Genomic DNA, 15,241 nt, shown 5'->3' with positions numbered 1-15,241 from the left:
CGAGCGGTAGTCGGCGAAGCCGTCGGGCGGGGCCACGTCGGGCATGTAGGGGTTGTAGGCCATGCCGAACTCGGCGGAGGACGCGCGCGGCGAGTACGCGCGCTCGTCGGGCGGGTTCCAGAACGCGCGCGCGGCCGGCGCGGCCGGCGCGGCCGGCGCGGCCGAGTACGCGTACGGCGTGGCCGGCGCGGGCCCCGGCGACAGCGCCGGCGCGGCCGGCGGCGGCCCCGGCGCCGCCGCCGGCAGCGAGTAGTCGATCGCCGACAGCCGGCGGCCGTCCGCCGCGTCCACGCCCAGCTGCTTGAAGCTCGCCATCAGCTCGGCCTCGCGCGTCTGCTCGGCCAGCGTGGCGATCATGCGCGAGTAGTTCGGGAAGGCCGCGGTCGCGCCCAGCCCGAACGTCGCCGGCGGCGCCGGCGGGCTCGCCGGCGCCAGCGGCGCGTCCCGGCCGTGCGCCGGCGACCGCTGCTCGTCGTCCGCGTGGTCCAGGAACGACGGCGGCGGCGACAGCGGCGCCGCAAACACCGCGTTCGCCAGCATCGCCGCCGCGCGCTGCGGCGGCGACATGTACGGCTCGCGCTCGGCCAGCTCGACCGGCAGGCGCCGCACGCCGCCCACCGGCGACTTGGCCGCGTCCTCGTTCGAGTTCACCGGCCACAGGTTCGGCCGCGACGACGACGACGACGACGACAGCGACCGCGACACCCACGGGTCCAGCGGCGCCAGCCGCGGGCTCAGCTCGGCCGTCTCCAGCTCCGGCGTCAGCGCGCGCGCCGCCGGCGACTTGCGCGACGACGCCGACGACGACGACGACGACGACACCGGCAGGATCTTGGACCCCGGCTCCTCCTCGCGCCCGCCGCCCAGGAACGACGACGCCAGCGGCGTGCTGCCCCAGATGCCCCACGTGTTGGCGGCCATCCGGTCGCTCCCAGACACTTGCTCTCTCGTTCGGCGGTCGTCCCCTACCCGATCGCTGGCATTGGCTCTCGCGGACGGCGGCAGCCGTGCCGGCACGGCCGCGGTTTCGCGCGGCGTGTGCGCCGTCGACAGACGGCGCCCGCAGCTCTCGGCGGCCAGCCCGCTGGGCGCTGCCGCTTGACTGATTGGCAGCTCTGGATTCGCTGCCACGGCCCCGCTGCTGTGCGCGACGGCCGACGTGCGCCTTCTGCGATTGACGCGATTGATGCCTGATGCTTGATGATCCCTGATCGCTCGCCGATGGAGCGCTGCGGAATCGATGCCGGTCGATAACAGACTGCGTGCGTTGCTAGTCGCGAGAGGAAATGGAGATAATTTCTGGCGGTGGAGGGCTAGGGTTGCGGGCGCCTGGACCACGGTGGGCGCAACGCGGCGGTGACTTTGCGCCCAGATAAGCGGGGATCGCGGGCCGTTTGGCTGTGGCGCCGCAGGGTCTGTGACCCGTGACCCTGCGGGTAACGTAACCCGCTGCCCGTACGGCCCGGCATACGCTGTGGCTGGCTACGGCGGCCGCCAAGCTGGCCTGTGCGGCGCCGCACGCGGTGCGGCGCGGCGGCCGCGCCGTTGGCCCCGGCCGTTGGCCCCGGCCGTTGGCCCCGGCCGAACACGCGCGGCGGCGCCGCTGCGCCCCAGTGCGGCCCTGCGCGGCGCACGCCTGGCCTGCGCCGGCGGCCGACAGGCAGAGGGCTCAGCCGCACGCCGTGCGGCTCGGCCGCCGACCAGCGACCCGCGAGCCTGCCGCAGGCTCGCGCTGCCGACCGCGCGCCGCGGCCGAAGCCGGCGCCCCGCCGCGCGCAGTGGAGCGCCAGCGCACACGTGTCGCCCTGCCACTCCGCCAAGGTGCCGCACGTGCCGAGCCGCATTCTGTGCGGCTCGCGCCTAACTCCGTATCTCCGCCGCGCCGCCCAGCCACACGCCCCCTCGGGCGGGCTGGCACCGCGCTCGGCACAGCCGTAGCCGCACGGGCCGACTTCCGAACCTACACGCGCCACGAGAGCGCCCGGCGGTCGCCCACCGTAGCCAGACGAGCCTGCGCCGGCGACTCTGCCGAGGGCCGAGGGCAGCCAGCCGCACGGACCCCAGGGTGTTTCCACGAGCGCGATTTGGATCTGCCCGCAGGGCAGCTACCCTCGACGGAGTCGCCGCCGGAGGCTCGTTTTCCTGCAGGCGTGCGAGCCTCCGGCGGCGACTCCGTCGAGGGTTGCTGCCCTTCGGGCAGTGAGCCGCACCGCGTGCGGCATATAGCCGCACGGACCCCAGGGTGTTGCCGCGAGCGCAATTGTGCCCTGCCCGCAGGGCAGCCACCCTCGACGGAGTCGCCGCCGGAGGCTCGTTTTCGTGCAGGCGTACGGGCCTCCGGCGGCGAGTTCGTCGAGGGGGCGGTACGCCGAGCCGCACGGCGTGCGGCGCCGGCCCGGCCGGAGTCATCACAAAAAATTCACCACGCGAGCGCGACATTCTCCATCAACGCAATGGCGCGCAAACACGCGGACCGGTTCGTGGACGACAAGGCCATCGCACGCGCGCGCGCGCGGCAGCTGCGGGCGGCGTCTGGGTTCGTTTTCCTGCTGCTCGGGTGGTTCGGGGCGCTGGTGGCGGTCGCGATCGCGCTCTTCTCGAGCGGGTTCCTGCTGTCGCGGATCGTGCTCGACCAGCGGTCCGAGTGCGCGGCGGTGCCGGGCGGCGGCAAGGCCGGCGAGTGCTGGCACCCCAAGGCGTTCGACCGCGCGGTGGTGGTGGTGATCGACGCGCTGCGGTACGACTTCCTGGTGCCGCCGGCGGACGAGAGCCTGCGGCTCGAATGCCACGACGCGCTGCGGGCGCCGCTGGAGCTGGCGACGGCGGACCCGGCGCGGGCCGCGCTGTTCCGGTTCGTGGCGGACCCGCCGACGACGACGATCCAGCGGCTCAAGGGCCTGACGACGGGGTCGCTGCCCACGTTCGTGGACGCCGGGTCGAACTTCGCGGCGGCGGCCGTGGCCGAGGACAACGTGGTCGACCAGCTGGCGGCGGCCGGCAAGCGCATTGTGTTTGCCGGCGACGACACGTGGACGCAGCTGTTCGGGCCCGGCGCGTTCGCGGCCGCGTTCCCGTTCGAGTCGTTCAACGTGCCGGACCTGGACACGGTCGACCGCGGGATCGAGGCGCACCTGAACGGCACGTACGGCAGCGCGGCCGCGCTGGCGTCGCGCGACTGGGACGTGCTGGTGACGCACTTTCTGGGCGTGGACCACGCCGGCCACCGGTTCGGGCCGGACCACCCGGCGATGCGGGCCAAGCTGGCCGAGATGGACGCCGTGGTGCGCCGGGCGGTGGCCGCGCTGGACGACCGCACGCTGCTGGTCGTGCTGGGCGACCACGGCATGGACGCGCGCGGCGACCACGGCGGCGAGAGCGCGCTGGAGGTCGACGCGGGGCTGTTTCTGTACGCCAAGCGGCCGTTCTTCGCGCCGACGACGTCCGCGACGGGCGCGCCGCCGACCGTGGACCAGATCGACCTGGTGCCGACGCTGGCGCTGCTGCTGGGCGTGCCGGTGCCGTACAGCAACCTGGGCGCGCCGATTGCGGCCGCGTTTCTGGGCCCGACGGGCAAGAACCACGGCAACCAGCTGGCGGCGGCGCGCGTGACCGCGCGCCAGATCGCGCGGTACCGGGCGGCGCACCCGTCGTTCCGCGGCGACGGCGAGATCGCGGCGCTGTTTGGGCTGGCCGAGCGGGCCGACGGCCGGGACCCGGCGGCGGCCGCGGCGGCCTACGCGCGGTTCCAGCAGGCGTCGCTGGCGCAGGCCCGGGCGATCTGGGCGCGCTTCGACGCGCTCGAGATGGCCGCGGGCCTGGCCGTGTTTGCCGTGGCGCTGGCGGCGATGGCGGTCTACGCGTGCGGCTTTGCGGACGCCGAGGACAGCATCACCGACTTTGCGCCGTACATCCTGCAGCACGTGGCCACGTACGGCGGCGCGGCCGGCGTGCCGGTGGCGGCGGCGGCGGCGGCGGCGGGCATGCGGTACGTGCCCGCGGCCGCGTTCGGGCTCGCCGTGGGCTCGGCCGCCGGCTACGGCCGGGCGCTCTTCGCGCTCCGGCGCATGCTGCACTGGCCGCTGGTGGCCGCGCCCGCGCCGGCGCTGCGCTCGTGGCCGGCGCTCGCCGCCGCCCTGGTCCTCGCCCACACCGCGCTCTTCTGGTCCAACTCGTACGTCGTCTGGGAGGACGCGTCGGCCGCGTTCCTGCTCGCCACCGTCGGCGTCGTCTTCTTCGTCGCCGCCGTCCGGCTCCCCGCGGACCACGGCCGGCGGCGCGCGGCCATCGTCTACGCGCTCGTCTTTGTCGCGGCCACGCAGCTGGCCGCCCGCACGCGCGTCTGCCGCGAGGAGCAGCTCCCGCACTGCGTCTCCACGTTCTACTCGTCCGAGACCGCGTCGCCCATGTCGTCGCCGTTCACGCTCGCCAAGATCTTCGTGTCGGCCGTCGTGCTGCCGTACGTGCTCCGGTACTTCCTCGGGCTCTCGCGGTCGTACGAGGGCGCCGCGTCGTGGTGGATCGGCATCGCCATGCGCACCGCGCTGCTCTGCGTCGCGGTCTTCTGGACGCTCGACACGCTCGAGGTCTCGCCGGCGTACGCCGGGCAGGTGGCGTTCCCGACGGCCAAGCTCGTGCTCGCCCGGCTCCTGCTCGGCGTCTCGCTCGTCGGCGGCAACATGGCCTGGTTCCGGTCGTGCCCGCTCTGCCTGCGCGTGGACATGACCAACAACCAGGACCGGATCAAGCGCGCGGTGGCCGAGGGCGACCTGGCGACGGCCAACAAGCTGGCGCCGGTGTCGGTGGAGATCATCGGCTTCGCCAACACGTACGGCTCGCTGTACCTGCTCTTCGTGGCCAACGCGTTCGTGCTGCTGGCGATCGTGGCCAAGCCCGCGGCCGGGTTCAACCTGGCGCTGCTGTTCGGGCAGACGCTGGTGCTGTTCGAGCTCGCCGAGGTGTTTGAGCTGGACGCGGCGGCGCCGGCGCTGGTCCCGGTCGTGCTCTCGTTCCTGGGCTCGGTCTACTTCTTCGCGACGGGCCACCAGGCGACCATGTCGGCCATCCAGTGGGACACGGCCTTCATCTTCAACAGCTCGGCGTCGAGCCGGCTGCTGCCGGCGCTGGCGGTCGTGCTCAACTCGGTGGGGCCGCAGGTGTTTGTGGCGCTCGCGCTGCCGCTGGCCACGCTGTGGAAGCACTCGCCGTCGCCGAAGGACTTCCGGTCGTCGGAGCGGCTGCTGTACGGCGTGTCGCTGGCGCTCGTGCGCGGCGCGCTGTACACGACGGCGGTGGCGGCGACGACGGCGGCGGCGGCGGCCTACTTCCGCCGCCACCTGATGCTGTGGAAGATCTTTGCGCCGCGGTTCATCCTGGCGCAGCTGGTGGCGCTGGTGGCGGGCGGCGTGGGCGTGGCGGGGCTGGCCGGCTTCGCGGCGGCGGCCGCGGCCGTGATCGGCGTCTACGACGTGTTCAAATAGACGCGGGGCCGGCGCAGGCTGGCCGAATAAAAGTGCATTTCTCAGCCGTCCGAGGCGCGGCCGCCGATGGTGGCAAAGAGCAGCCGCGAGCGCGTCCAGCAGTCGTGGGCGCGGGCGTCGACGACGGCGCGGGCGGCGGGGGGGATGCCGGCGCGGGCGGCGAGCGCGTCCAGCGTGGCGCTGGCGTCGGTGTGCAGGAACCGGGCGACGTAGACGACGTCGAAGGCGAGCTGGAGGGCGTGGTCGGGCGTGGAGACGCCGGGGGGGAGGCCGAGCGCGACGGCGGGCGTGAAGTCGCCGGAGTAGTCGCCGGGGCCGCCGCCGGCGTCGCTGTCGCGGCTGGTGTCGGCGGGCAGGACGGCGGGCGGGTCGGCGGGCGGGTCGGCGGCGAGCGGGTCGTCGGCGAGCGGGTCGTCCAGCGCGAGCGCGGCCACCTGCTCGCCGGCGGCGGCGACGCCGCCGGCCACGTCGCCGAACGACAGCCCGGCGACCACGCCGGCGAGCGCGCCGGCCACCGCGGCGCCCCACAGCTCGCGGCAGACGTCGACGCCGCCGCAGGCGTTGTCGAGAAACACGTCCTCCCAGCCGCTGTCGAAGATGGGCGTCGCAAACGTGCCGTAGAGGTAGTCGACCACCCAGACCGACGCGTCGGCCGGGTACCGGTTGCCGTCCTTGTCGGCCTCCCACAGCGTCTTGTCGAGCACGGTCGCCGCGAACTCGGCCGCGCGCTCGCGCAGCCGGCCGCAGTCCGCGTCGTGCGTCGCCAGGTACACGCCGGCGAAGCGGCGGAAAATGTCCTTGGTGGTGGCGGCCAGCTGGCGGTCGGGCGCGGGCGCCAGGTCGAACCGCGCGAGCTGGCGGGCCACGCGCGCGAGCAGGACCAGCGCGCGCGCGGCCGCGGCCAGGTCCGCGGGCGCCGCGGCCGCCAGCTCGTCCAGCGCGCCCAGCAGCGCCGCCAGCGCGTCCGGCACGACCCTGTCGTTGAGCAGGCCGGCCAGCTCGCGGTACTCGGCGTCGGCCGCGGCCTGCTCGCGCCGCAGCCAGTCGTCGGCGTCGACGTAGTAGTCGTCGGCGGACGCCGCGTAAATGCGCGGCAGCTGCTGCAGCAGCGTCCGGGTCTCGGTCGTGGCCGCGTGCCAGGCCGCAAACCGCTCGACGATCGGCCGGCAGCGGTCGATGTTGCCCGACGCCAGCGACGCGACCATGTCGAGGAACGGCTTGGCGCCGCGCGTGATGTCCACGTCGGCCCACGCGGCCGACCACAGCAGCGGGATCGACGGCGCGGCCGCGGCGGCCTCGGCCGCAACCGCCTCGCGCAGCGCGGCCACGGTCGCGGCCATGGCCTCCGTGCTGGCCGCGATCGTCGCGCGCACGGCCGCCGTCCACGCCGCCCACAGCTCCGGCTGGCCCACGCAGTCGCGCGCGTGCTTCTTGTCGAGCAGCGCGTGGACCATGTCGCGGCGCAGCCGCACGAGGTCGGCGACCGCCACGCCGTCCACGTGGCGCGGCAGCTGCCCCAGCACGAGCGCGTGCGCGCGCCGGCCGAACTCGGCCACCTGGCCGGCCACGTCGTAGCCCGCGTCCTCCTTGACCCACGGCCGGAACTTGAGGATCTCGTCCGAGATCCAGTGCTCGATGTTGTCAAAGTCAAAGTAGTTCACGGCCTTGATCTCGGGGTCCGCCAAGATCGCGGCCGTCTTCGTCCGCGTGACCACGAGCGCAAACAGGCTCGGGAAGATCGCGCGGGTCTGGTCGACCGTGCGCTCGACCAGGTCGAGCGCGGCCAGCACCGGGTGCCGGCCGCTGCCGTCGCCGTCGCCGTCGCCGGCCAGCACGGCGGCCAGCACGGCCAGCCGCCGGTCCAGGAACGCCGCCAGCGTCTCCGGCGGCGACAGCACCTCGAACAGCGCCTGCGCCAGCAGCGAGTCGACCAGCCGCGCCGTGTCGTCCTCCTCGCCGATCGACAGCTCCGACTGCCGCGCGTACAGCTGCCGCAGGACGGCGACCCGGCCCTTGAGCGTGTCCAGCACCGGCGGCGCGCCCGCGCCGATCGTGCTCACGAGCAGGTTGGCCACCAGCAGCAGCTTGGAGATCACGAGCAGCGACTGCCGCTCGTACACCAGCCGCTCGATCACAAACACCAGGTCCTGCAGCACCTTGAGCTCGGCCGCGACCCGCCGCCGTTCCAGGCCTGCGTCAGCGCGCTCCGCGCCGCCCGTACCTCTCGCGTCCACGAGCTCCTCGAACTTGTTGCGGCGCTCGGCATTGGCGATCACCCGCCGCGAATTGCACGCCGTCGTCAGCGTGTAGAACGAGCTCTCCAGGTCGCGCACCACGCTGTTCATCTCCATGATCGTGTCCGCCGTCGACAGCAGGTCGCGGTAGCTCTCGCTGCCGTCAGCGCGGCCGCGCGCACACGTACCCGACCAGCGAGCGCAGCTCGCCCTTCTTCTGCTGGAGCCGGTCCCTGGGGTCAGCGGGGCGGCGCGGCGACGCACCTGATCTGCTGCTCGACCACGCGGACCTGGTTCGGCGGGTACTTCTTGAAGACGTCCTCCCAGCGGCGGAAGTCGCCCTGGGGCCGCGGCGACGAGGCCATCATGGTGAAGCCGCGGGGGGGGCAATGGCAGCTATCAAGCGGCTACCAAGCGGGAATGTTTGGTAGAAAAGTGCGCAGCACGGTTACCCGGAACATCGCGGTCATGCGTCTATTTACAGTCACTAGAGGCGCCGCACGCGCGCCGCGCTCAGCCGCACCGCCACGGCCTCGCCGATCACCGGGTCCGGCCCGGCCGCGAGGCTGCGCGACGACGCGCGGCGGCGCGTGCGCATGCGGATGGTCAGCGCGCGCTTGATGCCGCCGGCCGACGGCTTGGGCCGGCGCACCGGCGACGGCGACAGCGCCAGCAGCGGGTCGCGGCGCAGCGGCGGCGGCGTCGGTGGCGCGCGCCGCGGCGCGGGTGGCGCACGCCGTGGCGTTGTCGGCCGCTCCGGCTCCGGGTCCGGCGCGCCGAACGTGAACCCGGCCTTGAACAGGCTGCGGTTGCACGGCGGCCGCTCGGGCTCGCTGTCGTACTCGGTCGCGTCCGAGTCGTCGCGCGCGCTGTGGTAGCAGAAGTGGTCGTACGAGTCCTCGTTGTAGACGCGGCGGCGGGGCAGGCGGCCGGCGTCGCCCTCGCCGAGCAGCTTGACGAGCTTCGGGTTGCGCGACGCCAGCGCGTGCACCGACACCTCGGCGGCCGGCGGCGGCGCCGGCAGCGGCGAGAACGCGCGGATCTCGGGCTCGCGCGGCCGCTTGAGCTCCGCGAACCCGAAGCCGTCGCGCAGCCGGCCGTGGCGCTCGCGGCCGTGCGCGGGGCACTGCTTGCGCGGCAGCGAGACGGCGATCTGCTCGACCGAGCAGCACATAGGGTACGAGAAGCACGGCAGCGTTGTGAGCGAGATCTGCCGGCCGCAGCACACGGTTTCCCTGTAGATGTCCTTGCACATGTTGCCTGGGGAGCGGAGGGCGCGCGGCCGGCTTATAAGGCCGGGGATGGGGCGGCTGCGTCATGGGCGATGGGGCCGGGGCTGGGGCTCGGTGCGTCGAACTGTCAACAGCCGGCTTGGGGCTTGCCGAGCTTCCATGCAGGAACTGGGGGACCTGTGCAGGAACCCGTTGCCACCGGCCACAAGTGGCGGGTGGCGGTGCGGTGGTGTGGCGGCGGTGCGGCGGTGCGGCGGTGCGGCGGTGCGGCGCGGTGTGGCGGCGCGGCGGGTGCCGCGCTGCCGCCGTGGCGGTGCCGCGGCGCAGCCTGCGGCGCGGCCCCCGTCCCCGACGCCACGGCGGCAGCCCGCACAGGCGACGTGCCACGCCGGCGCCAGCCGTGCGACGGTGCCGCGACGGTGCCGCGACGGTCGCACCTGCCGCCGTCGCACGGCGCCACGGCTGCCGGCGCTGCCTCGCAAGCGAGCCGTCAGCGGAATGCGCCACGGCCGCACGCCGCCCGCCGCCGGCTGCGCCAGCGCCGGCAACTCCGGCGGGGTGGCTGCCCTGCGCAGCACAGCCCTCCAGCCGCACGCCGCGCCACATGCAGCCGCACGTGCGCCACGACGCGTGCGTCACGCGCCGCAGCCACGCGCCGCAGCCACGCGCCACGCGCTTCTACGCCCGCACAGACCACATATCCCAGTATCCGGGTTCCACTATCCAAAAACGTCTAATTCTCGTAACCCTCCTCGGCCACGTCGTGCTGGCCCACAATCGTCAGAAACACCTGCTCCAGGCTCGGCTGCGACACCAGGTAGTTGACCACGCCGATGGCCTCGCGGTCGCGCTCGATCGCCCGGAAGATGTCCGAGACTTGGATACCCGCGCCGGTCTGGGCCGTCTTGATGACGACCTTGACCTGGCCGTGGAACATCTTGTCCTCGACCGACACCGTGTCGCGGCCGAACGTGGCCTTCGCCCACTCCAGCACAGCCTCCATCTCCTTGGCCGTGGCCTCGATGCCGGACGCGCACAGGAACTGCACGTGGTAGCCGTCGCCGAAGCGCTGGCGCAGGTGGTTGGACGTCCCCACGGCCAGCAGGTTCCGCGCCAGGATGCCCGCGCGCGAGGCCAGCGCGTCGGCCTCCTCCATCGAGTGCGTGGTGAGCACAATGGCGCGGCCCGCCGACACCGAGGCCAGGGTGCGCCACATGACGCGCTTGGACGCGGCGTCCATGCCGCTCGACGGCTCGTCCAGCAGCAGCACGGACGGGTCCGACATGAGCGCGATGCCCAGCGACAGCTTGCGGCGGTTGCCGCCCGACAGGCGCTCGGCCATGCGCGTGCGGAAGCGCGTGAGGCCCACGGCCGTGACGATGGCGTCCACGTTGTGGGCGATGTCGGCGCCGGTCAGGCCGCGCAGCCGCGCGTAGAACTCGAGCGTCTCGACCACGTTCATCTGGTCGATGGCGTCGAACTGCGGGCACACGCCCAGGAAGGTGCGCACGTGCGCGCGGTTGCCGACGACGGACGTGTCCTCCACGTAGACGTCGCCGGCCGACGGCGCGATCTCGCCGCGGATCATGTTGAACGTCGTGGACTTGCCGGCGCCGTTCGGGCCCAGCAGCGCAAAGCACTCGTCGGCCTCGACCGCGAACGACACGTTCTCGACCGCGACGTACTTGCCGAAGCGCTTGGACAGGTGCGCGACGCGCAGGCCCTGCTTGGGCTCGCCCGCGTCCACGCGCGCGGTCTCGGCGGCCAGGTCCGCGTCGTGCAGGATGGCGGCCTCGGGGTCCATGTCCTTCATGCGGTCGCCGAAGCGCAGCCGGAAGCGTCCCGAGTCCCACCAGATCAGGCCGGCGTAGAGCACGATGCACTGGGCCGAGAGGTACAGGATCGGGCCGCCGAACGCGTTGACGTCGCCGTAGTAGCCGATGACCTCGTTGTCGACGCAGATCGTCGAGAACAGGTTGAGCGTGAGGAACAGCGAGCGCACGACGCTGGCGATGGGCGCAAACACCGAGAGCACAAAGTGCGCGATCTTGAGGTCGCGGTCCATGTCGTCCACGTTGACGTAGACCTCGATGGACAGGTACGCGAGCATGTAGATCAGGAAGTAGCAGCACTGGTACGCCGCGGTCAGCGCGAACGCCGCCAGCTGCGACTTGGTGAAGAGCGAGATCACGAACGCGACGAGCGTCGACGCGAGCCCGTACAGGAACAGCACCGCAAAGAGGTAGCCCAGGCCGTACCAGTGCGAGTTGGCGCCCGCGAAGATGCCCACGCAGACCACGGACCACACCAGCACCAGCACAAAGTCCACGGCCGCGTACGCCGTCCACAGCGGCACCACGCGCAGCCCATTCGAGTAGTGCAGGCTGCGCACGTGGCGCAGCCGCTCCATGGTCGGGTACAGCGCCATGAACGCCGGGATCGCGCCCAGCGCCAGGCAGAAGTACACCACGAACTGCAGCGTGTCGCCCATCGAGTCCACCCACGGGTACTGGAACGGCGAGTACGACGTCACGATCTGGGCCGTGCCGTTGGCCATCACGTTGTCGAGCAGGTTGAGCATCAGCGGCCCGAAGTACACGCCCGCGTAGTCGTTGGCCTTGAACGCGATCGTCGGCGGCGACAGGAGCACGCCGCCGGGCGTGAGCGTGGAGTAGTTGGCGCGGATCGTGGCGTAGAACTCGTCGAGCGTGTTGTCGTAGATGAACGAGCTCTCGATCGAGTCCATGGAGTTCGACTGCGACGACGCCGACAGCGAGTTGCCGTCGTCGCTGCCGGTCGCAAACATGTAGAGCCCGGCCTGGGAGTCGCGGAGCTCTTCCTCGGGGCCGCCGAAGAGCTGCGACGTGGCGTTGAACGCGAACGAGTGCGTGGTCTGCGACGTCACGCGGTCCGTGGGCGAGCAGCCGATGCCGGTGAAGTCGCGCACGAAGACCATGGTGACGCCGCCGACGAGGATCGGGATGAGCACGATCGCCAGCAGCGGGAGCGGGTTGCGCCGCGAGACGATGAGCCGCTTCCAGAGCATGGTCCTGACCTGGGCGACCAGGCCGACGTCCTTGCCGACCCGGAGGTCGAGCGCCGCGCGGGGCGCGCTGCGCGCCGAGTCGCGGCTCGCGATCAGCCGCAGGCCGTCGTTGTCGGTCGCGATCGACGCGTCCGCCGACAGGTCCGTCGAGTAGCCGCCGGCCTCGGTCGCGGCGAAGTTGTTGGCCGCCAGGAGCTGGCTGATCTCCGGGTCCGAGTCCGCGACGAGCTTGAGGAAGACGTCCTCGAGCTGCGGGCCCGACACGCGGAACTCGGCGCCCTCGGTCTCCAGCCGCGACACGATCTCGGCCACCTGCTGGCCGTTCTCGGCCTCGTACACGATCTCGCGGCCCGACGCCGGCACGATCGAGTACACGCGGTAGCCGTTGCCCATGGCCTCCTTGAGCTCCACCGGCGAGCCCGTGACCTTGAGCACGCCCGTCGAGAGGATGATGACGTTGTCGCTGAGCAGGTCCGCCTCGTCCAGGAAGTGCGTCGTCAGCACGATCGTGCGCTCGCCCCGGTTCTCGAGCAGGATGTCCCAGATCTTGCGGCGGCTCAGCGGGTCCACGCCGGACGAGACCTCGTCGATGCAGCAGACCTGGCTGCCGCCGGCGAACATGATGGCCAGCTGCAGCTTGCGCTTCTGGCCGCCCGAGAGCGTCTTGCTCTTGGCGCCGGCCTTGAGCGCCAGGTCGCACTCGTCCGTCAGGCGCTCGACCTCGAGCGCGACCGCCTTCTTGGGCGCGGCGCTCTTGAGCCGGCTGAACAGCCGGACGTGCTCGGCCACCGTCAGGTCGTCCCACATCACGTTCTTCTGCGGGCACAGGCCCAGGCTGGTGTCGGACGGGAACGCGATCGTGCCCGACGTCGGCCGCTGGATGCCGGTGATCATCTCCAGCGTCGTGGTCTTGCCCGAGCCGTTCGCGCCCAGCAGGCACGAGATCTCGCCCTTGGCCAGCTGCACCGACACGTTGTCGACGGCGCGCACCGGCGCCGGCCGCGCGGCCTTGGAGAACACGCCCTTGTAGGACATGGGGTGGTACGTCTTGCAGACGGCGTCCAGGCGCAGCGCCATGCCGGGGTCCATCCCGGCGTCGACCGTGACCTTGTTGCTGCCGTAGACGAAGCGGTCCAGCAGCACGGCCAGCTCGTAGTACACCAGCGTCTGCACGACCGCGCAGATCCAGAACACGCCGCCGGAGACCACGCCCGAGCCCGGCACGCGCGTCAGGTCGATGCCCTCCACCAGCCGCTCGAACCGCGCGTTCGTCTGGATGTAGTACACGTAGTTCATCGGCGGGAAGAACAGCCCCAGCAGGACCGGCGCCGCGCGCGGCGCGTCCGGCGCGTGCGACTGCACCAGCGTCATGATCGCCAGCAGGATGCACACGCCCGTGCCCGCGATGCCCGCCAGCTGCGTGTGCCGGAACGGCACCGCCAGGAAGAGCGAGAACGAGACCAGCGACAGGCCCGACAGGATGTGGTACACGATCACCACGCCGTGGTTGGACGTGTAGAACATGGTCATGGCCACGGCCAGGCCCACCACGGCCCAGCCCGCCACGTACAGCGCCGAGAACGAGAGGAAGAACGAGAGCATGCGCGCGTCCTTGCGCACGCCCATGCTCTCCATGAGCGTGGTCAGCCCGCGCTCGCGCTCGAGCGCGATCGCGCCGCACAGGTGGTACACCACGCCGATCATGGCCAGGAACATGGCCGCCGCCATGAAGTTGATGATCGAGCTCATGTACGTCACCCGCACGGCCTGCTGCCGCTCGGCCTCGGTCTTGGACGTGTACGCGATCACGCCCGGCGTGTACGCGTCGACGCCGATCTTGCTGAGCAGGTACTTGTCCACCGCCCACTGCACCGGCAGCACGTAGTACTCGGCGTCGCTCTTGTGCGTGTCCACGTAGACGTGCGTCAGCGACGCGTCCGCGCGCAGCGTGTAGTTGTAGAGCCGGCGGCTGGCGTCAATGTCGTGCCACACGACTGCGCCGAAGCAGTTGCTGGACCCGGCCAGGTTCTGCGCGCAGAGCGTCAGCAGGTCCGCCTCGTCCTCGACCAGGAAGACCTTGTCGGGGTCGAGCCCGGCCGTGACGGCGTCGTAGATCTCCTGGACCTCGTCCGAGATGTTGGCGTGGCTGTTGACAAACACCAGCCGGCGCTGCCCGATCACGTCCGCCAGCTCGTACACCGGCGCGGCCGTGGCGATGCCGTACTTGCCGGGCGTCGAGAACAGGTTTTTGGCGTAGCCCTGCGGTCAGCGCGCTCCCGCGGGATCTTACCAGGGCCCACATGAAGATGACCGGCAGCCAGAACGCGCGGAACGTGGACGACATCCACGTCCGCTTGAACGTAATGAAGCACTTGGTGGACAGCGCGGCCGTCTGCCGCAGCAGCGTCGGCCGCTGCCCGTTGATAGCGCCCATGGTCGCGTTCGGGTCTCGCGAGCGGAAGGGCTCGGCAGATCAGGAGCGACTCGTTCGCTTGACGCACACAGTCTGCGTACACGGCCCGGCGGAGCTTCACAAACCGTCAACAACGGCTGGGGTCTGGAGATTGTCGGCGTGCGACCGGGTCGGGCGATAAGTTTTTACTATCAGAAAATGTCCCAACCGGTTAGAATTTCGGAAAACTCCAGAAATAGCGTGCCAGGTACGAAAACGAATACGAGGCGCACACGACCGACACCTGCGCCAGTGCCTGGGCGGCCGGGGCCTGCCGCCGACTCTTATACGATCCGACGGCGACGCTGCGGACGCGCCGGCCGGGGCCGCGCCGGGGCTGTGCGCGTTGCGGGTGGGCGCCAGATATCAGAGATAGCGTTGCCACTGGTCGCGCGACCGTATGGCAAACGTACGAGGCTGCGTACTGCGGGTGTAAGTCCGCGGTGGAGCGGTGCGAGCCCGAGCGCTGGAAAAGCTGGCAGACGCGGCCGCGCTAGCGGGGCTGGCGGCGGATCACATCGGGCTGCAGGTTCGATCACAACGCGATTAGGGAATAGTGGCGGTGCGGCGCGTGCGGCGCGTGCGGCGCGTGCGGCGCATGCGGCGCGGTGCGGCTACGTGCGGCTACGTGCGGCCGGCCTGGGCGAGCCTCCGGCGGCGACTCCGTCGAGGGTGTGCCCTGCGGGCGGCTTCGGGCGAGCCTCCGGCGGCGACTCCGTCGAGGGTGCGCCCTGCGGGCGGCTGCTTCCCGCGCCGGCCGGCTACGAGATTGCGGTGGCAGCAGCCGCCCGCAGGGCGCA

At 71.9% G+C, this 15,241-nt stretch overlaps 4 protein-coding genes across 4 annotated transcripts; 1 reads left to right on the top strand and 3 right to left on the bottom strand.

Moving 5' to 3' along the window:
* The first annotated feature begins 2,235 nt into the window (after window positions 1-2,235).
* On the top strand, window positions 2,236-5,851 carry V1510DRAFT_375316 (uncharacterized protein). The gene is made up of 2 exons (XM_066931542.1): window positions 2,236-2,303; window positions 2,356-5,851. Exon 2 carries the CDS (start codon window positions 2,454-2,456, stop codon window positions 5,475-5,477), a length of 3,024 nt encoding a protein of 1,007 aa, XP_066790010.1. The 5' UTR covers window positions 2,236-2,303; window positions 2,356-2,453; the 3' UTR covers window positions 5,478-5,851.
* Window positions 5,519-8,079, bottom strand: V1510DRAFT_401955 (uncharacterized protein; the record flags this gene model as incomplete). The annotated part of the gene is made up of 4 exons (XM_066932066.1): window positions 5,519-7,668; window positions 7,699-7,868; window positions 7,900-7,944; window positions 7,976-8,079. The coding sequence occupies 4 exons, from the start codon at window positions 8,077-8,079 to the stop codon at window positions 5,519-5,521; spliced, it is 2,469 nt and encodes an 822-aa protein (XP_066790009.1).
* Window positions 8,080-8,198: 119 nt separating this feature from the next.
* On the bottom strand, window positions 8,199-9,122 carry V1510DRAFT_429092 (uncharacterized protein; the record flags this gene model as incomplete). Its single annotated transcript, XM_066935301.1, has 1 exon — window positions 8,199-9,122. A coding segment is annotated over exon 1 (831 nt), but the record flags the coding sequence as incomplete, so codon positions are not given.
* Window positions 9,123-9,632: 510 nt separating this feature from the next.
* On the bottom strand, window positions 9,633-14,710 carry V1510DRAFT_413533 (uncharacterized protein). The gene is made up of 3 exons (XM_066933243.1): window positions 14,614-14,710; window positions 14,280-14,576; window positions 9,633-14,248 (listed from the first exon to the last, which is right to left on the bottom strand). Exons 2-3 carry the CDS (start codon window positions 14,421-14,423, stop codon window positions 9,677-9,679), a joined length of 4,716 nt encoding a protein of 1,571 aa, XP_066790007.1. The 5' UTR covers window positions 14,424-14,576; window positions 14,614-14,710; the 3' UTR covers window positions 9,633-9,676.
* Between the last annotated feature and the right edge of the window lie 531 nt (window positions 14,711-15,241).

This window comes from Dipodascopsis tothii, assembly GCF_038497935.1.
Source record: "Dipodascopsis tothii strain CBS 759.85 unplaced genomic scaffold V1510scaffold_8, whole genome shotgun sequence".
NCBI lineage: Eukaryota > Fungi > Ascomycota > Lipomycetes > Lipomycetales > Lipomycetaceae > Neoaidaea > Neoaidaea tothii.
Note: the sequence above shows the minus strand (reverse complement) of the source record. Positions and strands in the feature narration are given on the sequence as shown.

Coding starts and splice junctions, on each gene's coding strand:
- V1510DRAFT_375316 (XM_066931542.1), top strand. CDS start 2,454: ATGGCGCGCAAACACGCGGACCGGTTCGTGGACGACAAGGCCATCGCA.
- V1510DRAFT_413533 (XM_066933243.1), bottom strand. CDS start 14,423: ATGGGCGCTATCAACGGGCAGCGGCCGACGCTGCTGCGGCAGACGGCC. Junction 14,249..14,279: donor TCATCTTCATGTGGGCCCTG/GTAAGATCCCGC, acceptor CGCTGACCGCAG/GGCTACGCCAAAAACCTGTT.